The sequence below is a fragment of the Eucyclogobius newberryi genome, unplaced genomic scaffold (assembly GCF_026437365.1).
Source record: "Eucyclogobius newberryi isolate DKJ021-1_F unplaced genomic scaffold, fEucNew1.0.hap1 SCAF_12, whole genome shotgun sequence".
Taxonomy (NCBI): domain Eukaryota; kingdom Metazoa; phylum Chordata; class Actinopteri; order Gobiiformes; family Gobiidae; genus Eucyclogobius; species Eucyclogobius newberryi.
Genome location: NW_027315746.1, coordinates 2,176,022 through 2,203,206, shown reverse-complemented (window position 1 = coordinate 2,203,206; position 27,185 = coordinate 2,176,022). Strand labels below are relative to the sequence as shown.

Below are 27,185 nucleotides of genomic sequence, written 5' to 3'. Positions count from 1 at the left end.
ATTTTTTCTTTGACTGACTAAAACACGTTTGTTTATTTATCTTTTTTAATTCACCTCATTACATAATTTAAGGATGTATATTTTCAATGAATGATAATTAAAACTATATATAAAATTGTATATATTTTTTCAGCTTAAGTTAGAGGCAGGCTCTACTCACCCCGCTCTCGTGTTCCTTTATAAAATCTCCATAAATCTAAAATTAAAAACAATTAACCGGTTTTATGTCCAGGTTAGTCGTTTTCACACAGTAAATACATGTAACACTTCATTTGTCCGGAAGTGGGCGCTGCTACGTCACACAAAACCCGGAAGATAAACAAACACGAGCGGATCCAAAATGGCGGCGACGCGGTGTTCAGACTTTACCGCGGATTTGACCCGGTTTGGAGCCGATTTCTTCACGTTTTCAGCTCTGGAACCGTGAGTAAAACCGCCGCATCGCGTTAGATTCAATTAAAGTTGTTTTGTTGTTGATAAATGTGGATAAAAAGCCTATTCTGAGAGGCAAATGCAAAGAGGATTGTGCAAAATCCAGCTGTAAATAAAGTTCAGGTTTTGAGATGGAGAATTAGGAGTGATGTTTGTATGTTTAGCATTAAATATATTAAAATAAGCCAGCGGTGGGTGTTAGTTGCATAAATGAATTTCTATAATATGTTTGTTTGTGTGACCGAGGACAATATTCAGAACATATTGGATCAAAACATCAGGAAGGAGCTCAAATGTGTGTAAAAGTATTATTTGGGTTTCAAGTATCACAAAACGTGAATTAAATAAAGTATTATTTTTAAATTGTAATAGTTTATTACAGATTATTAATTATCTCATTATTATTTTGTGTTATTATGTATTCATTATTATTGTTTTTCTTTATTTTTCTTTACATATTTATTATATGCATGAACGTTTACAATATTCTCTTCTAGTTTCTCTTATGGTCATTTACAAAACATATCGTTATTTTGTCCTCGGAAGTCATTATTTAATTTAAGAATAACGAGCTCGACACAGACACATTTCTCTTTGAATATCGTCCAGTTTGGAATTTTAAAAAGTGTCTTATATGACACTCTACATATTTTAACTTTAGCCGATCAGACGTGACAAACGAGTCCTTGTTCTGTGTTTGTCTCAGGTCCTAAACAAAGCCCCGCCTCTGAACAAAGCCCCGCCTCCCCTCTGTTCCCGCGGCGACGGAGGAAACGGAGGATGACGTCTCTGCAGCTGGACGAGGACAGTTTCTCTGAGTGTTGCCGACGTCTGCTGCAGAAGTCTGAGGAGCTGCGGGACGGCTGGAGCTGGGAGCGAGCGCCGGTACGGGACAGACATTCAGAGAAACAGACACGTTCGAGTCAAAGACACGGGAGTGACGTCAGAGCGATTATGAACGACTTTAAGCTTTTTTATGAAGAGTTTAGGTTTTTACGGAAACAAATACTCAGTTCTTCATTTCATCTACAGAAATATTACCACAAATTACCGTATTTTCCGGACTATAAGTCGCACCTTTTTTCATAGTTTTGGCCGGGGTGCGACTTATACTTATATACTTATACTCCAGAGCGACATATATGTGATATTATTTGTTATTTTCACACTTGCAACTGCATATATATGTTTTCTTCTTCTCTATTATGCATTTTTGGGCTGGTGCAACTTATACTCCAGAAAATACGTCTTTTGTGCCAGAAAAGCAGACAAAGTTGACATTTCTACCTTGTAAATTGCTTATTTTTGGTTATAACCTAAACCTAAGACTTAAAATGGTCTTTAACTGATCATGGTGATGCTTAACTGGACTAAACAGACTCTAAAACACACTCTAAAGACCTTTTATAACAAAGACGGCGACGTTATTACAACAAAATGTCCTAAAGTATAAGGTATTGCTGTTTTTCCTCAATAATACACTTTATTCTTTACTGTTCCTGAAACGTCTTCATTCTCCACATTTCAACATTTCTTTAGTTGATAATTCTCGTTCTTTGTCGTCAGGGAACGCGGGAGGGCTATCTGAAGAAAACGCTGCTGCGCTCCGTCGTTACGCGCTCGGAACGGAACCGGGAGAGTCCAGAGCACGAGATGGCCCCGGACGACCAGCAGGTGGAGCCCGAGCACGAGATGGCCCCGGACGACCAGCAGGTGGAGCCCGAGCACGAGATGGCCCTGGACGACCAGCAGGTGGAGCTGTGACAAACGCAGAGAACGTCGCGATGAACTGTAACATTTCAACTGCGTGATATATATTCGCGACCGAACAACAGAAGAAGCTTTAATTATCTTTCATTCAACGCGTTACTTTTGCTTAAAGGGCCATGACAGGTTTTTATTATGTGTGTTTATACCTGTCGTACATATAAATGATAGTTTTACACCGATCGAGCAGGTGTTTATGGAGAAAACACTGAAAAATCTGTAGAAAATGACAGGAAGTGACATCACACCAGGGACACTCATACAGGAAGTGACATCAAACCAGGGACGCTCGTACAGGAAGTGACATCACACCAGGGACGCTCGTACAGGAAGTGACATCACACCAGGGACACTCATACAGGAAGTGACATCAAACCAGGGACGCTCGTACAGGAAGTGACATCACACCAGGGACACTCATACAGGAAATGACATCACACCAGGGACACTCATACAGGAAGTGACATCACACCAGGGACACTCATACAGGAAGTGACATCACACCAGGGACACTCATACAGGAAGTGACATCACACCAGGGACACTCATACAGGAAATTACATCACACCAGGGACACTCATACAGGAAGTGACATCACACCAGGGACACTCATACAGGAAATGACATCACACCAGGGACACTCATACAGGAAGTGATATCACACCAGGGACACTCGTACAGAAAGTGACATCACAACAGGGACACTCATACAGGAAGTGACATCACACTGACACTCATACAGGAAGTGACATCACACCAAGGACACTCATACAGGAAGTGACATCACACCATGGACACTCATACAGGAAGTGACATCACACCAGGGACACTCGTACAGGAAGTGACATCACACCAGGGACACTCATACAGGAAGTGACATCACACCAGGGACACTCGTACAGGAAGTGACATCACACCAGGGACACTCGTACAGGAAGTGACATCACACCAGGGACACTCGTACAGGAAGTGACATCACACCAGGGACACTCGTACAGGAAGTGACATCACACCATGGACACTCGTACAGGAAGTGACATCACACCAGGGACACTCGTACAGGAAGTGACATCACACCAGGGACACTCGTACAGGAAGTGACATCACACCAGGGACACTCGTACAGGAAGTGACATCACACCAGGGACACTCGTACAGGAAATGACATCACACCAGGGACGCTCTTACAGAAAGTGACATCACACCAGGGACACTTGTACAGGAAGTGACATCACACCAGATACACTCATACAGGAAGTGACATCACACTGACACTCATACAGGAAGTGACATCACACCAAGGACACTCATACAGGAAGTGACATCACACCATGGACACTCATACAGGAAGTGACATCACACCAGGGACACTCGTACAGGAAGTGACATCACACCAGGGACACTCGTACAGGAAGTGACATCACACCAGGGACACTCGTACAGGAAGTGACATCACACCAGGGACACTCGTACAGGAAGTGACATCACACCAGGGACACTCAGACAGGAAGTGACATCACACCAGGGACACTCAGACAGGAAGTGACATCACACCAGGGACACTCATACACGAAGTGACATCACACCAGGGACACTCAACAGGAAGTGACGTCACACCAGGGACACTCGTACAGAAAGTGACATCACACCAGGGACACTCGTACAGGAAGTGACATCACACCAGGGACACTCGTACAGGAAGTGACATCACACCAAGGACACTCGTACAGGAAGTGACATCACACCAAGGACACTCGTACAGGAAGTGACATCACACCAGGGACACTCATACAGGAAATGACATCACACCAGGGACACTCGTACAGGAAGTGACATCACACCAAGGACACTCGTACAGGAAGTGACATCACACCAGGGACACTCATACAGGAAGTGACATCACACCAGGGACACTCGTACAGGAAGTGACATCACACCAGGGACACTCGTACAGGAAGGGACATCACACCAGGGACACTCAATACAGGAAGTGACATCACACCAGGGACACTCATACAGGAAATGACATCACACCAGGGACACTCATACAGGAAGTGACATCACACCAGGGACACTCATACAGGAAGTGACATCACACCAGGGACACTCATACAGGTAGTGACATCACACCAGGGACACTCATACAGGGAATTACATCACACCAGGGACACTCATACAGGAAGTGACATCACACCAGGGACACTCATACAGGAAATGACATCACACCAGGGACACTCATACAGGAAATGACATCACACCAGGGACACTCATACAGGAAGTGATATCACACCAGGGACACTCGTACAGAAAGTGATATCACAACAGGGACACTCATACAGGAAGTGACATCACACTGACACTCATACAGGAAGTGACATCACACCAAGGACACTCATACAGGAAGTGACATCACACCATGGACACTCATACAGGAAGTGACATCACACCAGGGACACTCGTACAGGAAGTGACATCACACCAGGGACACTCATACAGGAAGTGACATCACACCAGGGACACTCGTACAGGAAGTGACATCACACCAGGGACACTCGTACAGGAAGTGACATCACACCAGGGACACTCGTACAGGAAGTGACATCACACCAGGGACACTCGTACAGGAAGTGACATCACACCATGGACACTCGTACAGGAAGTGACATCACACCAGGGACACTCGTACAGGAAGTGACATCACACCAGGGACACTCGTACAGGAAGTGACATCACACCAGGGACACTCGTACAGGAAGTGACATCACACCAGGGACACTCGTACAGGAAATGACATCACACCAGGGACGCTCATACAGAAAGTGACATCACACCAGGGACACTTGTACAGGAAGTGACATCACACCAGATACACTCATACAGGAAGTGACATCACACTGACACTCATACAGGAAGTGACATCACACCAAGGACACTCATACAGGAAGTGACATCACACCATGGACACTCATACAGGAAGTGACATCACACCAGGGACACTCGTACAGGAAGTGACATCACACCAGGGACACTCGTACAGGAAGTGACATCACACCAGGGACACTCGTACAGGAAGTGACATCACACCAGGGACACTCGTACAGGAAGTGACATCACACCAGGGACACTCAGACAGGAAGTGACATCACACCAGGGACACTCAGACAGGAAGTGACATCACACCAGGGACACTCATACACGAAGTGACATCACACCAGGGACACTCAACAGGAAGTGACGTCACACCAGGGACACTCGTACAGAAAGTGACATCACACCAGGGACACTCGTACAGGAAGTGACATCACACCAGGGACACTCGTACAGGAAGTGACATCACACCAAGGACACTCGTACAGGAAGTGACATCACACCAAGGACACTCGTACAGGAAGTGACATCACACCAGGGACACTCATACAGGAAATGACATCACACCAGGGACACTCGTACAGGAAGTGACATCACACCAAGGACACTCGTACAGGAAGTGACATCACACCAGGGACACTCGTACAGGAAGTGACATCACACCAGGGACACTCGTACAGGAAGTGACATCACACCAGGGACACTCGTACAGGAAGGGACATCACACCAGGGACACTCAATACAGGAAGTGACATCACACCAGGGACACTCGTACAGGAAGTGACATCACACCAGGGACACTCGTACAGGAAGTGACATCACACCAGGGACACTCGTACAGGAAGTGACATCACACCAGGGACACTCGTACAGGAAGTGACATCACACCAGGGACACTCGTACAGGAAGTGACATCACACCAGGGACACTCGTACAGGAAGTGACATCACACCAGGGACACTCGTACAGGAAGTGACATCACACCATGGACACTCGTACAGGAAGTGACATCACACCATGGACACTCGTACAGGAAGTGACATCACACCAGGGACACTCGTACAGGAAGTGACATCACACCAGGGACACTCGTACAGGAAGTGACATCACACCAGGGACACTCCTACAGGAAATGACATCACACCAGGGACACTCGTACAGGAAATGACATCACACCAGGGACGCTCGTACAGAAAGTGACATCACAACAAGGACACTCGTACAGGAAGTGACATCACACCAGATACACTCATACAGGAAGTGACATCACACTGACACTCATACAGGAAGTGACATCACACCAAGGACACTCATACAGGAAGTGACATCACACCATGGACACTCGTACAGGAAGTGACATCACACCAGGGACACTCGTACAGGAAGTGACATCACACCAGGGACACTCGTACAGGAAGTGACATCACACCAGGGACACTCGTACAGGAAGTGACATCACACCAGGGACACTCATACAGGAAGTGACATCACACCAGGGACACTCATACAGGAAGTGACATCACACCAGGGACACTCAACAGGAAGTGACGTCACACCAGGGACACTCGTACAGGAAGTGACATCACACCAGGGACACTCGTACAGGAAGTGACATCACACCAGGGACACTCGTACAGGAAGTGACATCACACCAAGGACACTCGTACAGGAAGTGACATCACACCAGGGACACTCATACAGGAAATGACATCACACCAGGGACACTCGTACAGGAAGTGACATCACACCAAGGACACTCATACAGGAAGTGACATCACTCCAGGGACACTCATACAGGAAGTGACATCACACCAGGGACACTCGTACAGGAAGTGACATCACACCAGGGACACTCGTACAGGAAGTGACATCACACCAGGGACACTCGTACAGGAAGTGACATCACACCAGGGACACTCGTACAGGAAGTGACATCACACCAGGGACACTCGTACAGGAAGTGACATCACACCAGGGACACTCGTACAGGAAGTGACATCACACCAGGGACACTCGTACAGGAAGTGACATCACACCAGGGACACTCACGCCAGTCAAAGTTTATGCAGAATTTACACAAAGAAACTACTTTTTTGACTCTAAACATGAATATATATATATTATATATATATTTATATAATATATATATATGTATATATATATTTATGTATATATATATATATATATTATATATTTATGTATATATATATATATATATATATATTTATGTATATATATATATATATATATATATATCTATATATATATAGATATATATCTGATGGTTTATGTCTTTGCTCTACACAGCATTTAATCATCGTCTAACTATGTGTTTTAGTCCATGTTTAGTCCATGTTTAGTTCTCATTTATTTTTATTTGTCAAAAAATTGTGACTTCAGATGAGTTTTGGCCCAGTGTTTTCTGGGTAATTTCCTAGTGTGATGTCATCAATTACAAACAGGAAGTGACATTACAAACCTAAAAATTGAGCTATTCTGTGATAACATTTTTATGATTTTTTAGCTAAATATATTTATCTGAACTGCGTTATAGTTCAATGAGTCGTGCGACCTGTAGGGGGCGCTTTACGTTTCCAGCCAGTTTTATGATATTGAACTTTCTGAATGACAAAGCAAAATTAAATGTGACAAAAACAGCCAAATATAAAACGTTTTTTTTTTTTAATTTAGCTTCTGCTCAGATTTCAAGGTTTGGAATGAGAACGTGTGTGATTACTGATCGTGTCTGTGGATTTATGTCACGTATTGAGCAAAAACCTCGTCGTTTGACCCGGTGGTGTTTGTGCAGCGTACAGCGGCCGCTCCAGAAGAAGAAGAAGAAGAAGAAGAAGAAGATGAAGGTGGAGAAGATGATGACGCTGTTGCCACAAACTGTCCTCTGGCTCGTTGTTTCCAGTTTGAGTTCCACGTGGTTTTCTCGAGCAGCTTCGGGGCCCCCGTGCTCTACTTCAGGGCCTTCACGCTCGGTACGGACCCGCCCACTCGCATTCCTCTTCCTCGTCTTAGATGTAGAAGCGAAGACGAGATCGTTCGGTTCTGCGAGACCACAAACCGCGTCGGTCAGATTTGAATCGAGATCAGACGATTTGTTCCTTTTGATGCAGAGATTGACAGCTCATCGTTTTATCTGTTTGGAGTTCAGAAACGTGGAAAGAAATCTGCTTTATACAGTCGTGAAAGTAAAATATGAAGCCGTTTTTATTGTTTTTTAATGAGAAATGATCCAACATCGGTGGTGGTTCGCGCTCACCTCCTTTTGAGAGTGCATTTTATTCACGCTTGAGCTGTTTCGGTGCTAAAACGACTGCAGGAAATGGCGTAGTCCAACTTAAGACCTGGTTTAGGCCTAATTTAGACCTGGAATAGTCCATTTGGAGCTGGTGATGCACAAAAAGCCAAATATTGTCCTTTTGTGGCGCTTAAACTGTGTCAGAACCACGATAAAATGTCCAAAAAGATCATTGATAACACACTTTATTTCCAAATATTGTGTATCTAGAAGCACCACATTTACACCGTTCTTTGGTCTGGACGTACAACAGGAATAAGGACTTGTGTTGCCGTCGGTTAAGCTCTTGTTCCATGTTAAACCGCGACTGAACCGTGGATTTTCTTCCAGAGGGAAAGAGCTTGTCGCTGGAGGAAGTGTGGAGCCTCGTCGCACCGAAGCTGCGCGTATCATCGCAGGACGCTCTGCTCGACACCGTCACGCAACAGGTAAAGCCGCAGTCACGCAACGGGTAAAGCCGCAGTCACGCAACGGGTAAAGCCGCAGTAAAGTAAACAAAATAAACAAGATACGTTCTCCACTTAACGCGTCAGAACCATCACGGATCATGCTCGATAATTACGACCTGATGATCACTAAGCGATCGACGGGCACTGTCTGTGAGCTCCGTGTGTGGAGAACGTATCTCGTTTATTTTGTGGTAAATCATCAAATTGAGCCGTAGATGTGTCAAATAAATAAGTTATATAAGTTAAAAAGGCAAATTTTATTAAGTTATATATTTAGAAATGATTAGGATCTGTTCTTGAGTCAATGTGTCAAAAACAGTTTTATCTTCTACGTATATATTCCCATTCTTCATCCGTCATTTTCTACAGATTTTTCAACGTTTTCTCCACAAATACCTGCTCGATTGGTGAAAAATGATATGTACGACAGGTATAAATACACCAAATACAGTCACAATTAGAACATCGTAATGACCTGTCATGGGAACTTTAAATCCCGGTGCTGTTTTGGTGAAACTCTTAAACTTCAGCTTTTTACATCTTTATTCGGCCTGTACGTTATTGGCTCTTTCCCAGTCGTAAGCACAGATTTTGCCCGGGTTTTCTCCTTCTTCAAACCCGCTCTGTCCCTCAGGAGCACCCTCTTCTGGGACAGGCCTTCTTCATGCTTCACCCGTGTAGAACCCTGGACTTCATGAGGCCGGTTCTACAGGCGGCTCGACGGGAAAACAGGTACAGAACACGCAACACGGAACACAGAACATGCAACACGGAACATGCAACACAGAACATGCAACACAGAACACGGAGCATGCAACACAGAACACGGAACATGCAACACGGAACACGCAACACAGAACATGCAACACAGAACATGCAACACAGAACACGCAACACAGAACACGGAACATGCAACACGGAACACGCAACACAGAACACGCAACACGGAACATGCAACACAGAACACGCAACACAGAACACGGAACATGCAACATGGAACACGCAACCCGGAACATGCAACACAGAACACGGAACTCGGAACATGCAACATGGAGCATGCAACACGGAACACAGAACACGGAACATGCAACATAGAACATGCAACACAGAACACGGAACATGCAACACGGAACACGCAACACAGAACACGCAACATGCAACACGGAACACAGAACATGCAACACAGAACACATAACATGCAACACGGAACATGCAACACAGAACACGCAACACAGAACATGCAACACAGAACACGGAACATGCAACACGGAACACAGAACATGCAACACGGAACATGCAACACGGAACATGCAACACGGAACATGCAACACGGAACATGCAACACAGAACACGGAACATGCGACACGGAACATGCAACACAGAACACGGAACATGCAACACGGAACATGCAACACGGAACATGCAACACGGAACACAGAACATGCAACACGGAACATGCAACACCGAACATGCAACACGGAACACGCAACACAGAACATGCAACACAGAACATGCAACACAGAACACGGAACACGCAACACAGAACATGCAACACGGAACACAGAACATGCAACACAGAACATGCAACACGGAACATGCAACACAGAACATGCAACACGGAACATGCAACACAGAACACGCAACACAGAACATGCAACACGGAACACAGAACATGCAACACTGAACATGCAACACGGAACATGCAACATAGAACATGCAACACGGAACACAGAACATGCAACACGGAACATGCAACACGGAACACAGAACATGCAACACGGAACATGCAACACAGAACATGCAACACGGAACATGCAACACGGAACACGCAACACGGAACATGCAACACGGAACACAGAACATGCAACACGGAACATGCAACACGGAACATGGGACACGGAACACGCAACACAGAACATGCAACACGGAACACAGAACATGCAACACGGAACATGCAACACGGAACACGCAACACGGAACATGCAACACGGAACATGCAACACAGAACACGGAACACGCAACACGGAACATGCAACACGGAACATGCAACACGGAACATGCAACATAGAACATGCAACACGGAACACAGAACATGCAACACGGAACATGCAACACGGAACATGCAACACAAAACACGGAACATGCAACACAGAACATGCAACATAGAACATGCAACACGGAACACAGAACATGCAACACGGAACATGCAACACGGAACACAGAACATGCAACACGGAACATGCAACACAGAACACGCAACACAGAACATGCAACACAGAACACGGAACATGCAACACGGAACACAGAACATGCAACACGGAACATGCAACACGGAACATGCAACACGGAACATGCAACACGGAACATGCAACACAGAACACGGAACATGCAACACGGAACATGCAACACAGAACACGGAACATGCAACACGGAACATGCAACACGGAACATGCAACACGGAACACAGAACATGCAACACGGAACATGCAACACCGAACACGCAACACGGAACACGCAACACAGAACATGCAACACAGAACATGCAACACAGAACACGGAACACGCAACACAGAACATGCAACACGGAACACAGAACATGCAACACAGAACATGCAACACGGAACATGCAACACAGAACATGCAACACGGAACATGCAACACAGAACACGCAACACAGAACATGCAACACGGAACACAGAACATGCAACACTGAACATGCAACACGGAACATGCAACATAGAACATGCAACACGGAACACAGAACATGCAACACGGAACATGCAACACGGAACACAGAACATGCAACACGGAACATGCAACACAGAACATGCAACACGGAACATGCAACACGGAACACGCAACACGGAACATGCAACACGGAACACAGAACATGCAACACGGAACATGCAACACGGAACATGGGACACGGAACACGCAACACAGAACATGCAACACGGAACACAGAACATGCAACACGGAACATGCAACACGGAACACGCAACACGGAACATGCAACACGGAACATGCAACACAGAACACGGAACACGGAACATGCAACACGGAACATGCAACACGGAACATGCAACATAGAACATGCAACACGGAACACAGAACATGCAACACGGAACATGCAACACGGAACATGCAACACAAAACACGGAACATGCAACACAGAACATGCAACATAGAACATGCAACACGGAACACAGAACATGCAACACGGAACATGCAACACGGAACACAGAACATGCAACACGGAACATGCAACACAGAACACGCAACACAGAACATGCAACACGGAACATGCAACACGGAACATGCAACACGGAACACGCAACACAGAACACGCAACACGGAACATGCAACACGGAACATGCAACACAAAACACGGAACATGCAACACAGAACATGCAACATAGAACATGCAACACGGAACACAGAACATGCAACACGGAACATGCAACACGGAACACAGAACATGCAACACGGAACATGCAACACAGAACACGCAACACAGAACATGCAACACGGAACATGCAACACGGAACATGCAACACGGAACACGCAACACAGAACACGCAACACGGAACATGCAACACGGAACATGCAACACGGAACATGCAACACGGAACATGCAACACGGAACACAGAACATGCAACACGGAACATGCAACATAGAACATGCAACACGGAACACAGAACATGCAACACGGAACATGCAACACGGAACACAGAACATGCAACACGGAACATGCAACATAGAACATGCAACACGGAACATGCAACACGGAACATGCAACACGGAACACAGAACATGCAACACGGAACATGCAACACGCAACACGGAACATGCAACACGGAACATTTAACACGGAACACGCAATACAGAACATGCAACACGGAACATGCAACACGGAACACAGAACATGCAACACGGAACATGCAACACGGAACACGGAACATGCAACATAGAACATGCAACACGGAACATGCAACACGGAACATGCAACACGGAACATGCAACACGGAACATGCAACACGGAACACAGAACATGCAACACGGAACATGAAACACGGAACATGCAACACGGAACATGCAACACAGAACACGCAACACGGAACATGCAACACAGAACATGCAACATAGAACATGCAACACGGAACACAGAACATGCAACACGGAACATGCAACACGGAACACAGAACATGCAACACGGAACATGCAACACGGAACACAGAACATGCAACACGGAACATGCAACACGGAACACAGAACATGCAACACGGAACATGCAACACGGAACACAGAACATGCAACACGGAACATGCAACACGGAACATGCAACACAGAACACGCAACACAGAACACGCAACGCGGAACACGGAACATGCAACACGGAACATGCAACACAGAACACGCAACACAGAACACGCAACACGGAACATGCAACTCGGAACCTACAACACGGAATACGCAAGTCACTCAAGGGTCAGAGGACAGTGTGGGCGGGTCAGAGGACAGTGTGGGCGGGTCAGAGGACAGTGTGGGCGGGTCAGAGGACAGTGTGGGCGGGTCAGAGGACAGTGTGGGTGGGTCAGAGGACAGTGTGGGCGGGTCAGAGGACAGTGTGGGTGGGTCAGAGGAGAGTGTGGGCGGGTCAGAGGACAGTGTGGGCGGGTCAGAGGACAGTGTGGGCGGGTCAGAGGACAGTGTGGGTGGGTCAGAGGACAGTGTGGGCGGGTCAGAGGACAGTGTGGGCGGGTCAGAGGACAGTGTGGGCGGGTCAGAGGACAGTGTGGGCGGGTCAGAGGACAGTGTGGGCGGGTCAGAGGACAGTGTGGGCGGGTCAGAGGACAGTGTGGGCGGGTCAGAGGACAGTGTGGGCGGGTCAGAGGACAGTGTGGGCGGGTCAGAGGACAGTGTGGGCGGGTCAGAGGACAGTGTGGGCGGGTCAGAGGACAGTGTGGGCGGGTCAGAGGACAGTGTGGGCGGGTCAGAGGACAGTGTGGGCGGGTCAGAGGACAGTGTGGGCGGGTCAGAGGACAGTGTGGGCGGGTCAGAGGACAGTGTGGGCGGGTCAGAGGACAGTGTGGGCGGGTCAGAGGACAGTGTGGGCGGGTCAGAGGACAGTGTGGGCGGGTCAGAGGACAGTGTGGGCGGGTCAGAGGACAGTGTGGGCGGGTCAGAGGACAGTGTGGGCGGGTCAGAGGACAGTGTGGGCGGGTCAGAGGACAGTGTGGGCGGGTCAGAGGACAGTGTGGGTGGGTCAGAGGACAGTGTGGGCGGGTCAGAGGACAGTGTGGGCGGGTCAGAGGACAGTGTGGGCGGGTCAGAGGACAGTGTGGGCGGGTCAGAGGACAGTGTGGGCGGGTCAGAGGACAGTGTGGGTGGGTCAGAGGACAGTGTGGGTGGGTCAGAGGACAGTGTGGGCGGGTCAGAGGACAGTGTGGGCGGGTCAGAGGACAGTGTGGGCGGGTCAGAGGACAGTGTGGGCGGGTCAGAGGAGTGACACTGTGTTTCCTTCAGAGCGGTCAACTTTGTGCTGACGTGGCTGAGTGTGGTCGGTCCTCTGCTGGGTCTGCACCTGCCTCTGGAGTACTCTTCAGACCCCTGACCTCTGCTGGGTCTGCACCTGCCTCTCAACCTGCCTCTGGACCTGCCTCTGGACCTGCCTCTGCACCTGCCTCTGCACCTGCCTCTGCACCTGCCTCTGGAGTACTCTTCAGACCCCTGACCTGCTCCTGGTCCTCTCTCTTTAAAGTACTTCCTCCTGCGTCTCTCACACATCAGTCGACTCTGTTTTGATCTTCTTTGTTACTTTCCAGACACAAACCTCTCCTGCAGTTTGCTCACAGACTCTAAACGGACAAAATGTCACATATTTGGGACATTTAAGTCTGATAAATGGACAGAACCTGGTTTATATTCTCGCTTCACTTCCACAAACAAAGAAGATTTTGGATTCATTATTTAGTATTTGAGTCAAATAGATTTTACTGTAAAATTTCAAATTGTTGCCTCATTATTTTTACTTATTATTACTTTACTTATGTTATTATCTTCCCCTCACGCCGTCTTTAAACTCTCCCTCTGGTTCCTCCACGTGCAGCTCTCAGACCCACAGGAGCGTCAGAGTCCAGACCTTGAGCTGACCTCAAGCAGATGGATGAAGCCCTGAAGCAGATGGATGAAGCCTGAAGCAGATGGATGAAGCCCTGAAGCAGATGGATGAAGCCCTGAAGCAGATGGATGAAGCCCTGAAGCAGATGGATGAAGCCTGAAGCAGATGGATGAAGCCTGAAGCAGATGGATGAAGCCCTGAAGCAGATGGATGAAGCCTGAAGCAGATGGATGAAGCCCTGAAGCAGATGGATGAAGCCCTGAAGCAGATGGATGAAGCCCTGAAGCAGATGGATGAAGCCCTGAAGCAGATGGATGAAGCAGATGGATGAAGCCTGAAGCAGATGGATGAAGCCTGAAGCAGATGGATGAAGCCCTGAAGCAGATGGATGAAGCCCTGAAGCAGATGGATGAAGCCCTGAAGCAGATGGATGAAGCCCTGAAGCAGATGGATGAAGCCCTGAAGCAGATGGATGAAGCCTGAAGCAGATGGATGAAGCCTGAAGCAGATGGATGAAGCCTGAAGCAGATGGATGAAGTCCTGAAGCAGATGGGTGAAGCCTGAAGCAGATGGATGAAGCCCTGAAGCAGATGGATGAAGCCCTGAAGCAGATGGATGAAGCCTGAAGCAGATGGATGAAGCCCTGAAGCAGATGGATGAAGCCCTGAAGCAGATGGATGAAGCCCTGAAGCAGATGGATGAAGCCTGAAGCAGATGGATGAAGCCTGAAGCAGATGGATGAAGCCCTGAAGCAGATGGATGAAGCCTGAAGCAGATGGATGAAGCCCTGAAGCAGATGGATGAAGCAGATGGATGAAGCCTGAAGCAGATGGATGAAGCCCTGAAGCAGATGGATGAAGCCTGAAGCAGATGGATGAAGCCCTGAAGCAGATGGATGAAGCCCTGAAGCAGATGGATGAAGCCCTGAAGCAGATGGATGAAGCCCTGAAGCAGATGGATGAAGCCTGAAGCAGATGGATGAAGCCCTGAAGCAGATGGATGAAGCCCTGAAGCAGATGGATGAAGCCCTGAAGCAGATGGATGAAGCCTGAAGCAGATGGATGAAGCCTGAAGCAGATGGATGAAGTCCTGAAGCAGATGGATGAAGCCCTGAAGCAGATGGATGAAGCCTGAAGCAGATGGATGAAGCCCTGAAGCAGATGGATGAAGCCTGAAGCAGATGGATGAAGCCTGAAGCAGATGGATGAAGCCTGAAGCAGATGGATGAAGCCTGAAGCAGATGGATGAAGCCCTGAAGCTTCTTCTTCTCCTCGTGGATCTGTTTAAAGTTCATCATCAGAGTTAACGAGTCCTCCAGGTACGATCTGCAGTACAGGAAGTGTTCTCAGATGGAGGCGGGGCCAGCGTAACCATGGGAGATTGACTGATTCTAGTGCAGTTTGATGTCAAATCAAAGTGTTTGGATTTTATTCAGCAGCAAAAGAGATGCAAGGAATCCTGTCTTATTTTGTTTTTAAACAGTCATTTGCCTTTTCACGCACAAATACAGTTTTCCAGTGTATTTTCCCCGAGTACTTTTTGTATCTCTTCAGACTTGAGTTGGGCATTTGTGTATATTTGTCTATATATATGTTTATGTCATGTCCCTGAGCGTGTGCAGCGCTTTGGACCGTGAGTTAAACGTGTTTTAAACGTGTATAAACAGCTGTTTGGGTCAAATAGAGCTGCGTCTGGATTAGACCGGATCATTAAACTACTTTTTCACACTTTTCCTTTCACGTTCTTCGCTTCATCACTTTGATTTCACCTTTACTTTACTCGAGGACGTGTGTCTCGTGTGTCTCGTGTGTCTCGTGCGCAGCGTCGCCCCTGTCCAGACGGGAGGGGAACTGCAGCTGGAGACGAGTTTCTGCTGAGCTCAGGACGTCCCGCCATCTGTTCCTGGGACGGGTGGAGCGTGGGGGGCGGGGGGAGAGCACAGGGGGGCGGGGGGAGAGCTGGAGGGGACTGCGGGGGACGTTCCGGGACTGAGCGTGTCCTTGCCACGTCCTTCAAACTGGACAGAAGCTCCCGCTCCTGCTGCGAGGGCCGCGCTGCTGCTTCAGGAGCGGAGCAGCATTTACATTTACATTTATTTTCACTATAAAAGAGAGATGGAGCGTGGTAATGTGGGAAACTATGAATTATTATTTTTAATTTTACATGTTTTTGTTTTTTTTTTATTTCCCAATGTCTGTTCCTCATCAAATCAGAAATATTCGTACATATTAGTTATTATGATTATACAAAACCATAGATTTTTATTTATTTTAACTTAATAAATACAGAAATTTATGGAATAAAAGTGTATAATTAATTTCCATGCTCTATCACAATTAATTATTTCACTCAAATTGACAAAGCTTTTTAATTATTTTTTTTTAAATTCATTTTATATATATTTTTTAAAGATTGTTTTGATTATTTTCACTGTCTCTTGCTCATCAAATGAGAGATATTCCTACATATTCATCATTATGATCATACAAAACTATTTATTTTGACTTAATAATCATTTTTTATTCTTTTTACATTTTACTGCTCTTGGGTTTGTTTTGTTTGTGCTGATTTAGTTTGAATGAATTGTTGCTAAAAGAATGAGGAAATTTACCGTGTTTTATCATAAGCACAAATGTTCATATCAAACATGTTAAATTAATGTCATAAATATAAAACAGCTGTAATTTTAATAAAAGCGATGCATTTTGAGTTTGACTTGTAATCAAGTGTAATTCTGTCATTATTGTTGTTAAAACCACAGTCCGAGGTCCAAGTTCATTTAAATTTTGCACAAAAAAAAGCTCTAAAATTGTGTTGAAATTTAACTTTCAAGCCACATTTTTATCATTTTCCCCTTTCCACCACGGCTGCTGAGTGTTTTCTTTACTGTGAGATATTTCTGTGATATTTGTGTATTTGTGTATTTGTATATTTGTATATTTGTATGTTTGTATATTTGTGTATTTGCATATTTGTATATTTGTATATATTTGTGTATGTTTGTGTATATTTGTATATATTTGTGTATGTTTGTGTATATTTGTGTATATTTGTGTATGTTTGTGTATATTTGTATATATTTGTGTATGTTTGTGTATATTTGTATATATTTGTGTATGTTTGTGTATATTTGTGTATATTTGTGTATGTTTGTGTATATTTGTATATATTTGTGTATGTTTGTGTATATTTGTGTATATTTGTATGCACACCATGTTTTTAAAAAATAAATAAATATGATAAAAAGTGGTATAACCCGTGTCCACCAGAGGGAGGCAGAGAACACTGCCGCTTTAAACACATTTAACACTAGATTTTTTACTGTATTTGTTTTTGAAAAAGGAGATTCTGACTCTTTGCATTTTTGATGAAGACAAAGTCCTGATTTTTAGTCTTTTACTGGACAAATATTCACAGAAGTGTTGAATCCACAAAAACTTGACGCACAAATTACACTTTTTATGAAGCTCAAGTATAATTTTGAGGCTCGACACGTTTATTTTATCAATGTTTTGTAACTGGAAATTCACTTTTGTGGCTCATTTTTGTTACAAATACCATCAAGATTTAGATCTGATCCAGTTTTTTAACTTAAAGTGTTTTCTCTTCTCACTGTGAGTGACAAAAGCTTTTGTGTTTCTGTTTTATACCTGTATTTGAGCTTTATTTCATGTTTGTTTGTTTTTTCATTCTTTTGTCATTTCTTGGGACAGATTTGTGTTTTTCCTGCAGTGATACTGTTTGTTTTGGGGCTTTAAAGTGTGTTATTGGGGCTTCAATGTATGTTTTGGGGCTTTTTCTGCCGTGATGATGTGTATTTTTGGGCTTTAATGTGTGTTTTGGGGCTTTTTCTGCCGTGATGATGTGTATTTTGGGGCTTATGTGTTTGTTTTTGGGCTTTAATGTGTGTTTTGGGGCCTTAATGTGTGTTTTGGGGCTGTTTCTGCAGTGATACTGTGTGTTTGGAGCTTTTGTGTTTGTTTTTGGGCTTTAATGTGTGTTTTGGTGCTTTAATGTGTGTTTTAGGGTTTTTTCTGCAGTGATAATGTGAGTTTTGGGGCTTTAATGTGTGTTTCTGGGCTTTAAAGTGTGTTTTGGGGCTTTAAAGTGTGTTTTGGGGCTTTAAAGTGTGTTTGAGGGCTTTAAAGTGTGTTTTGGGGCTTCTTTTAAGTGTGTTTTAGGGCTTTTTCTGCAGTGATACTGTGTGTTTTGGGGCTTGAAAGTGTGTTTGGGGGCTTTAATGTGTGTTTGGGGCTTTAATGTGTGTTTCGGGGCTGTTTCTGCTGTGTTAATGTGAGTTTTGGGGCTTTGATGTGTGTTTCGGGCCTTTTCTGCAGTGATAATGTGTGTTTTGGGGCTTTAAAGTGTGTTTGGGGCTTTAAAGTGTGTTTGGGGGCTTTAAAGTGTGTTTGGGGCTTCTTTAAAGTGTGTTTAGGGGCTTCTTTAAAGTGTGTTTAGGGGCTTCCTTAAAGTGTGTTTTGGGGCTTTAAAGTGTGTTTTGGGGCTTTAAAGATCATTTTGGGGCTTTAAAGTGTGTTTTGGGGCTTTAAAGAGTATTAAAGACCTGTCCCACTCTCCCTCACTCACAACATTCAAATCCCGCCTAAAAACATGACCTCTTCACCCAAGCTTATGACCTCCCCTACCCCTAGCCTCCTCTACCCCATTGCCTCCTCTTCTACCCCCTGTTACATCCCCATCTTTTTCTCTCTACTTCTTCTGTCTTGTTCATTTTATCTGTATATTAATGTGTTCTGTACGTGTTGTCCCCCCTGTCTGTAAATACCCCCCCTTTTTTATATATGTTCAGCGTCTTTGGGTCACTGAAAAGCACTATATAAATAAAAGTTATTATTATTATCATTATTATTATTTTGGGGCTTTAAAGAGTATTTTGGGTCTTTAAAGTGTGTTTTGGGGCTTTAAAGTGTGTTTTAGGTCTTTAAAGTGTGTTTTGGGGCTTCAAATAGTATTTTGGGGCTTTAAAGTGTGTTTCTGGGCTTTAAAAAGTATTGTGGGTCTTTAAAGTGTGTTTTGGGGCTTTAAAGTGTGTTTTGGGGCTTTAAAGAGTATTTTAAGATAAGATAAGATAATCCTTTATTGTCCCACATGGGGAAATTTCATTGTTGCAACGCAGGTAGATCCAGAGGTAGATACAGAAGAACAGATCACTTATAGGAAGTCTGAAAAACACTTTCAGTAGAAGATCTCCTATAAATAAATAAAAAACTCCCATAGACAAATAAATAAATAAATACCATTGCATGTGATCCCGACAGTAATTGCACATGAATATGTGTCACGACAGCACATGAATTTCACAGTAATTGCACATGAATTCCAACAGTAATTGCACATATGACAGAATTGCACATCAGTATTAGGTTAGGTCAGTATTGCGCCGGGATAACGTGACGATCTCCGGGTAAGACGACTGTTCTCCGCAGTTTCATGAGTTCCTCCTTTGTGGAAACGCGGTACGGCGCCGGCCGGGGGGCGGGGCCGGAGCCGGGGGGCGGGGCCGGAGCCGGGGGGCGGGGCCGGAGCCGGGGGACTCAGAGCCAAAACACATCGCAACGACACGACGAAAACACTCAATCCAGCCGAATAAAGTCAAAACAAGTTAATTTAAAGCGATTCCAGTGCGTGTCCCGATCGTTCGTGGAGTTCCTCTTTCATATAAACGTGTATATAAACGTGTACCGACGACACGCCGTACTTTAGCGCGGCCGGAGGGCGCGGGGGGGGGGGGGCTAGCTCACGTCACAACAACACAACGAACGCAACGCAACTTTGGGTCTTTAAAGAGTATTTTGGGGCTTCAAAGTGTGTTTTGGGGCTTTAAAGAGTATTTTGGGGCTTTAAAGAGTATTTTGGGGCTCTGTGTCGTGTGGACGCCTCCCTCGCGCTCACACGTCACTTCTGCGTCACTTTTGCGCTGAACTTTGCGTCTGTTCTTCACCTCCTACTGCGCGGAGCCATGCGGACGACGCTGATTGGTCCGCGCGCTCCGGGGACTGCGCTGTGATTGGCGGCGTCAAGTTACGTGTGTTCTGACCTGACCGGAAACGCGTCCTCTTGCCGCCGCGTCAAAGCCTTCAGTGTAAAAGAACGTGAATAATTCCTCTGTTTTTTATTCATAGATTATTCTCAGATTATTATTATTATTTATTTGTGTTTTTATCTTTTTGATGACTTTGTCACTGCGTTTGTGTTTTTGCAATAAGTGATCATTTTGATGAAGAAAAAATAAATAAAATTGTATGGAACAAAATAAGAATAAAATGGACTTTTTGCTTTACTTTTCCTATAACGCAACTTATTTTATTTACTTATTCATTTGAGTTGATCCAAATAACATTTAATATGTTTATTCTTATTTTTCAAGCCTGTGCTGTAAAATATACATTTGAAATACACTTGATTGTATTATATATAAATATATAAAATGCACTTTTATCAGTTAGTATTATTTTATTTAATGTATTTCATATTTATTTCACTTCACCACAAGCACAGGTGAGTCCTGTCTCTGCATTTTGATTTGAATGCATTTTTTCCTGTTTAGTAAAGCATTTTAAATTAATTTTGTACAAATTGTGCGCTTCAAATATGAGAAAATGTACTTTACACTTTTAATACCTTTAGTAACTTAAATACCTTTCATTTCACAGCATGATGAGATGGAGTTATAGTGGTACAAATACTAATATTGCTGTTAAAAGTACTGCCTAAGATTATTTGGACCCTTTCAGCAGGAGGCCTGAGGGCCGCATTTGGCCCCCGGACCATAACTTGCACAGTTCCAGCTCAAATATTTAAATCTCACTTGTCGTTGAGCCTCTTTCTTCAAACAGCACATTTTATAAACCTTAAATATTTGTAAAAACTTGGACTTGAAGCTGAAGAACACAAAGATTTGCTCTGGATTCATTTCTCTGAATACAGTCGATACTTTATCATCTTTATCCTACTTCACCTGTGTATTTACACACGCAGACTGTTGTAGTACTTTATAAGTCTTTATATGTCTTTATATGTCTTTATGTGTCTTTATATGTCTTTTTTATTTATTTAAGGACATAGCATTTACATTGGACAAACCAGATGCAATGTTCTGTGTCTTTATATGTCTTTATGTGTCTTTAAATGTCTTTATAAGTCTTTATATGTCTTTATACGTCTTTATATGTCTTTATAAGTCTTTATATGTCAGAAACAGAATCGAGAGCCAAAACCACTGCGTTTTACTCTGAAAAGCCCGGCGGAGATGACGTCAGTGTTTACCTTCCGGCTTCTGTCGTGTCTTTTCCCGATGAAACGTGAGAAAAGTCCAGTTGTGTCCAAACTAAAGTGTCCAATGACTTTTCATCCAGTGTCGCGTCGTCGCAGTTTGTCACTTTGTTTTTGCGGAGAAAGAGTGACTTTATCCCGCAGTTTTAGCCAGTTTTAGCCTGTTTGAGCCTGTTTTAGCCTGTTTGAGCCTGGTTTACCTGCTCTAGCCTGATTTACCTGCTTCACCTGCTGCTGGGGAGTTTTACAGGTCAAACAAACGGGGTAAATAACACATTTTATCACCAAAATATGTTTGAAAATAGCGCCAAAACATAAATAAATGACAAAGTAATTAAACTTCTGCGTCAAACTGACACATTTTACACGATTAACCGACACGTGATTGAAATACCAACGTTTTTTTAAGTCGTTATAACGTGTTTGGATTTCCAGGGTAGAATTTTAAGTTAAACTGTTTTTATTTTTGCTAAAGAAAGACAAAGTACGATTTGTTTTAGCCTCATAATATGATTTGAGCTTCACACAAAAAAAGCATAATTAGTGTTAAAGTCAGTGATTTGTCCAGTAAAACCTTAAACAAATGTCATAATGTGTGTTAAATGTGTGTTAAATGTGCATCAACTGTGTTTTAAATGTGCGTTAAATGTAATGTAAAAGTGGATTATGAATACAAATGTACTAATGTATGTGTAAATAAGAGCATTAAGTGATATTTCTGCTCTTTTGCCTTTAATTTGACGGACTTTTCACATTTGTCTGATAATTAACACTAAAGACGGACGATTTTAACGCGATTCGTGCAGAGGGTGAAACTGTGATTGCCGCTTTGTAAATGTAATTATAATATCTGTGTGTCGATATTTAAAACGGTTAAAAATGAGCTCAAATAAGAGTTTTAAGTGATGTTTCTGCACTTTTGGGCTTAACCGTGTCACGACTGGATTCGCCCTAATTAAAGCTCAACAAATTAATTTAAAAAGACATTGTGTTTGTCACAGTCTCACGCAGCGGTGGAAATAAGGCCGTTAAAAGTGTGTTTCTGTCTCTTTTGGGCTGTAATAGTTTAAATGAAAGACAATCTTATCATTTGTATTATTATTTTATTATTATTAGCGTGATATGATCTATTTTCAGATAAATCTCTTTCCTTTGAGAGAAGTATCCAGTGTTTGATGTCAGCGTTTGAGATTAGCTTCACACTTGACCTCTGACCTCTGACCGCTCTGACCCCAGGACTCAAAGATGGCGTCGTGGTGGTGGTTCCGGGTCAGTGTGATGCTCCTGTCCGTACTCTTCAGCTGCAGAGCCAAAAGAGACGCCGTGCTTTACTGCTCCGGTGAGTCCAGAGAGTCAAATCAAATCAAATCAATTTATTTTTGTAAGGCCCAAAATCACAACAACAGTTGCCTCTGAGGGCCACAGGGAGAAATGAATCAACAATGTCTGTGGTGGCGAGGGACGATGTCCCAGGGTCCTCTGTCCTTAGACTCTCCTTCTCGGCCAGGAAAAACTACAAAAAAACCTCTTTGGGAAAAAAGCGTAGAAACCTGAAGGAGTTCCAGTGAAGGAGAGATCCGACTCTCACAGACGGACAGACGGACACGAGGGAGACTGGAGCTGGACCCACTCTTCAGGCAGATGAGGGACCGACGGAGGCGAGTCCAGGGGGTCCAGGGGGTCCAGAGAGGGTCCAGAGGGTCCAGGGGGTCCAGGGGGTCCAGCGGGTCCAGCGGGTTCAGAGGGTTCAGAGGGTCCAGAGGGTCCAGAGGGTCCGGGGTCCAGGCCCCGGTGAGTCCAGACGCCAGAGTAACTGAGCTTTGGCTCTATCTACTGGCAGCGTGGGGAAAAACCATGGGGAAACAAACAAAAGCTAGCTTTCCCCGACATGCTAATGTAGCACACAGTTGTAATGAATGTAATGAGTTGATGATTAAAAAGAGTTAAGTTTAGTACGTCTAAATGTTAAATGACACTGATTACTGACTGAAGCGGAGCTCGTAAACAGGATTCATGACTCAAACTGCAGCGGTTTGTGACGAGGAATAGAGTGAGAACAGACATTTAGCAGAATAAGTGCCCTTTAAGCGTTACCAAACACAAACACTATACGACAAAGCACTTTGTGTATCTCAGCTTCCTGCTCAGGTTTCAGGTGAATAAAACGCCTTTCACACACGGACAAAGAGAAAAGTCTCACCTCAGCACAGCAGCTGTTGTTGAGGAAGAGTCGAGTAATTAGCACTAAATATCACAGTAAGAGTGACACAAGAGCTAATGATATCCAAAATATACTGTCTAAATATCACCTAAATATCATCTAAATATCATCTAAACAGTGCTCTCCCCTGAATATTTTAAAGAGATGGTAAATATGCCTCATACGGGGATAATTTAACGTACCTTATTTATTTACAAAGATACACCATAACCACACTATTACATGGTGTATAAGTCTAAACACACTATTACATGGTGTATGAGCCTAAACACACTATTACATGGTGTATAAGTCTAAACACACTATTACATGGTGTATAAGTCTAAACATACTATTACATGGTGTATAAGTCTAAACACACTATTACATGTGTATAAGCCTAAACACACTATTACATGGTGTATAAGTCTAAACACACTATTACATGGTGTATAAGTCTAAACACACTATTACATGGTGTATAAGTCTAAACACACTATTACATGTGTATAAGCCTAAACACACTATTACATGGTGTATAAGTCTAAACACACTATTACATGGTGTATAAGTCTAAACACACTATTACATGGTGTATAAGTCTAAACACACTATTACATGGTGTATAAGTCTAAACACACTATTACATGTGTATAAGTCTAAACACACTATTACATGGTGTAATAAGTCTAAACACACTATTACATGGTGTATAAGTCTAAACATACTATTACATGGTGTAATAAGTCTAAACACACTATTACATGGTGTATAAGTCTAAACACACTATTACATGTGTATAAGTCTAAACACACTATTACATGTGTATAAGTCTAAACACACTATTACATGGTGTATAAGCCTAAACACACTATTACATGGTGTATAAGTCTAAACATACTATTACATGGTGTATAAGTCTAAACACACTATTACATGGTGTATAAGTCTAAACACACTATTACATGGTGTATAAGTCTAAACATACTATTACATGGTGTATAAGTCTAAACACACTATTACATGGTGTATAAGTCTAAACACACTATTACATGGTGTATAAGTCTAAACACACTATTACATGGTGTATAAGCCTAAACACACTATTACATGGTGTATAAGTCTAAACACACTATTACATGGTGTATAAGTCTAAACACACTATTACATGGTGTATAAGTCTAAACACACTATTACATGGTGTATAAGCCTAAACACACTATTACATGGTGTATAAGTCTAAACATACTATTACATGGTGTATAAGTCTAAACACACTATTACATGGTGTATAAGTCTAAACACTATAACATGGTGTATAAGTCTAAACATACTATTACATGTGTATAAGCCTAAACACACTATTACATGGTGTATAAGTCTAAACACTATAACATGGTGTATAAGTCTAAACATACTATTACATGTGTATAAGCCTAAACATACTATTACATGGTGTATAAGTCCAAACACACTATTTCATTACAAAATAATCGTCAGTTGCAGCTCGACTAAAGAAATCGTGTCTTTTGCTGTGTGTCAGCGTGCAGAGCCATCGTGGACGAGATGAGTTTCTCCATCAGCCAAATCGACCCCAAGAAAACCATCAACGTGGGAAGCTTCAGACTCAGCCCCGACGGCACCGTGAAGGACAAGAAGGTACTTTCTCTAGACCGTGAAGGACAAGAAGGTACTTTCTCTAGACATGAAGAACAAGAAGGTACTTTCTCTAGACATGAAGGACAAGAAGATAATTTCTCTAGACCGTGAAGGACAAGAAGGTACTTTCTCTAGACGTGAAGGACAAGAAGGTACTTTCTCTAGACATGAAGGACAAGAAGGTACTTTCTCTAGACATGAAGGACAAGAAGGTACTTTCTCTAGACCGTGAAGGACAAGAAGGTACTTTCTCTAGACATGAAGGACAAGAAGGTACTTTCTCTAGACATGAAGGACAAGAAGGTACTTTCTCTAGACATGAAGGACAAGAAGGTACTTCCTCTAGACATGAAGGACAAGAAGGTACTTTCTCTAGACCGTGAAGGACAAGAAGGTACTTTCTATAGACGTGAAGGACAAGAAGGTACTTTCTCTAGACATGAAGGACAAGAAGGTACTTTCTCTAGACATGAAGGACAAGAAGGTACTTTCTCTAGACATGAAGGACAAGAAGGTACTTTCTCTAGACCGTGAAGGACAAGAAGGTACTTTCTCTAGACGTGAAGGACAAGAAGGTACTTTCTCTAGACGTGAAGGACAAGAAGGTACTTTCTCTAGACGTGAAGGACAAGAAGGTACTTTCTCTAGACGTGAAGGACAAGAAGGTACTTTCTCTAGACGTGAAGGACAAGAAGGTACTTTCTATAGACGTGAAGGACAAGAAGGTACTTTCTCTAGACGTGAAGGACAAGAAGGTACTTTCTCTAGACGTGAAGGACAAGAAGGTACTTTCTCTAGACATGAAGGACAAGAAGGTACTTTCTCTAGACCGTGAAGGACAAGAAGGTACTTTCTCTAGACCGTGAAGGACAAGAAGGTACTTTCTCTAGACGTGAAGGACAAGAAGGTACTTTCTCTAGACGTGAAGGACAAGAAGGTACTTTCTATAGACGTGAAGGACAAGAAGGTACTTTCTCTAGACGTGAAGGACAAGAAGGTACTTTCTCTAGACGTGAAGGACAAGAAGGTACTTTCTCTAGACCGTGAAGGACAAGAAGGTACTTTCTCTAGACATGAAGGACAAG

At 43.8% G+C, this 27,185-nt stretch overlaps 2 protein-coding genes across 4 annotated transcripts in view; both read left to right on the top strand.

Moving 5' to 3' along the window:
* Positions 1-335: 335 nt before the first annotated feature.
* Positions 336-14,982, top strand: atg10 (ATG10 autophagy related 10 homolog (S. cerevisiae)). The gene is made up of 7 exons (XM_072440301.1): positions 336-423; positions 1,139-1,317; positions 1,999-2,184; positions 7,877-8,054; positions 8,708-8,805; positions 9,461-9,558; positions 14,354-14,982. The coding sequence occupies exons 2-7, from the start codon at positions 1,213-1,215 to the stop codon at positions 14,439-14,441; spliced, it is 753 nt and encodes a 250-aa protein (XP_072296402.1). The 5' UTR covers positions 336-423; positions 1,139-1,212; the 3' UTR covers positions 14,442-14,982.
* A 7,327-nt stretch (positions 14,983-22,309) lies between these two features.
* Positions 22,310-27,185, top strand: part of cnpy1 (canopy FGF signaling regulator 1) — a 35,819-nt gene continuing 30,943 nt past the window's right edge. The window contains exons 1-3 of one of the 3 annotated variants that reach the window (XM_072440568.1): positions 22,310-22,505; positions 23,478-23,580; positions 25,985-26,100. In XM_072440568.1, the coding sequence (XP_072296669.1) occupies positions 23,487-23,580; positions 25,985-26,100 (210 nt within the window). In that variant the 5' untranslated portion in view covers positions 22,310-22,505; positions 23,478-23,486. The remainder of the gene's footprint in view (positions 22,506-23,477; positions 23,581-25,984; positions 26,101-27,185) is intronic. The other 2 variants (XM_072440566.1, XM_072440567.1) reach the window with 2 other exon arrangements.

What these genes read in the sequence shown, in the direction of transcription:
- atg10 (XM_072440301.1), top strand. Translation starts at nt 1,213, where the DNA reads ATGACGTCTCTGCAGCTGGACGAGGACAGTTTCTCTGAGTGTTGCCGA. An exon ending in GGAGCTGGGAGCGAGCGCCG is followed by an intron (nt 1,318 to 1,998) that starts GTACGGGACAGA and finishes CTTTGTCGTCAG; the next exon opens with GGAACGCGGGAGGGCTATCT. An exon ending in TGGCCCTGGACGACCAGCAG is followed by an intron (nt 2,185 to 7,876) that starts GTGGAGCTGTGA and finishes GTGTTTGTGCAG; the next exon opens with CGTACAGCGGCCGCTCCAGA.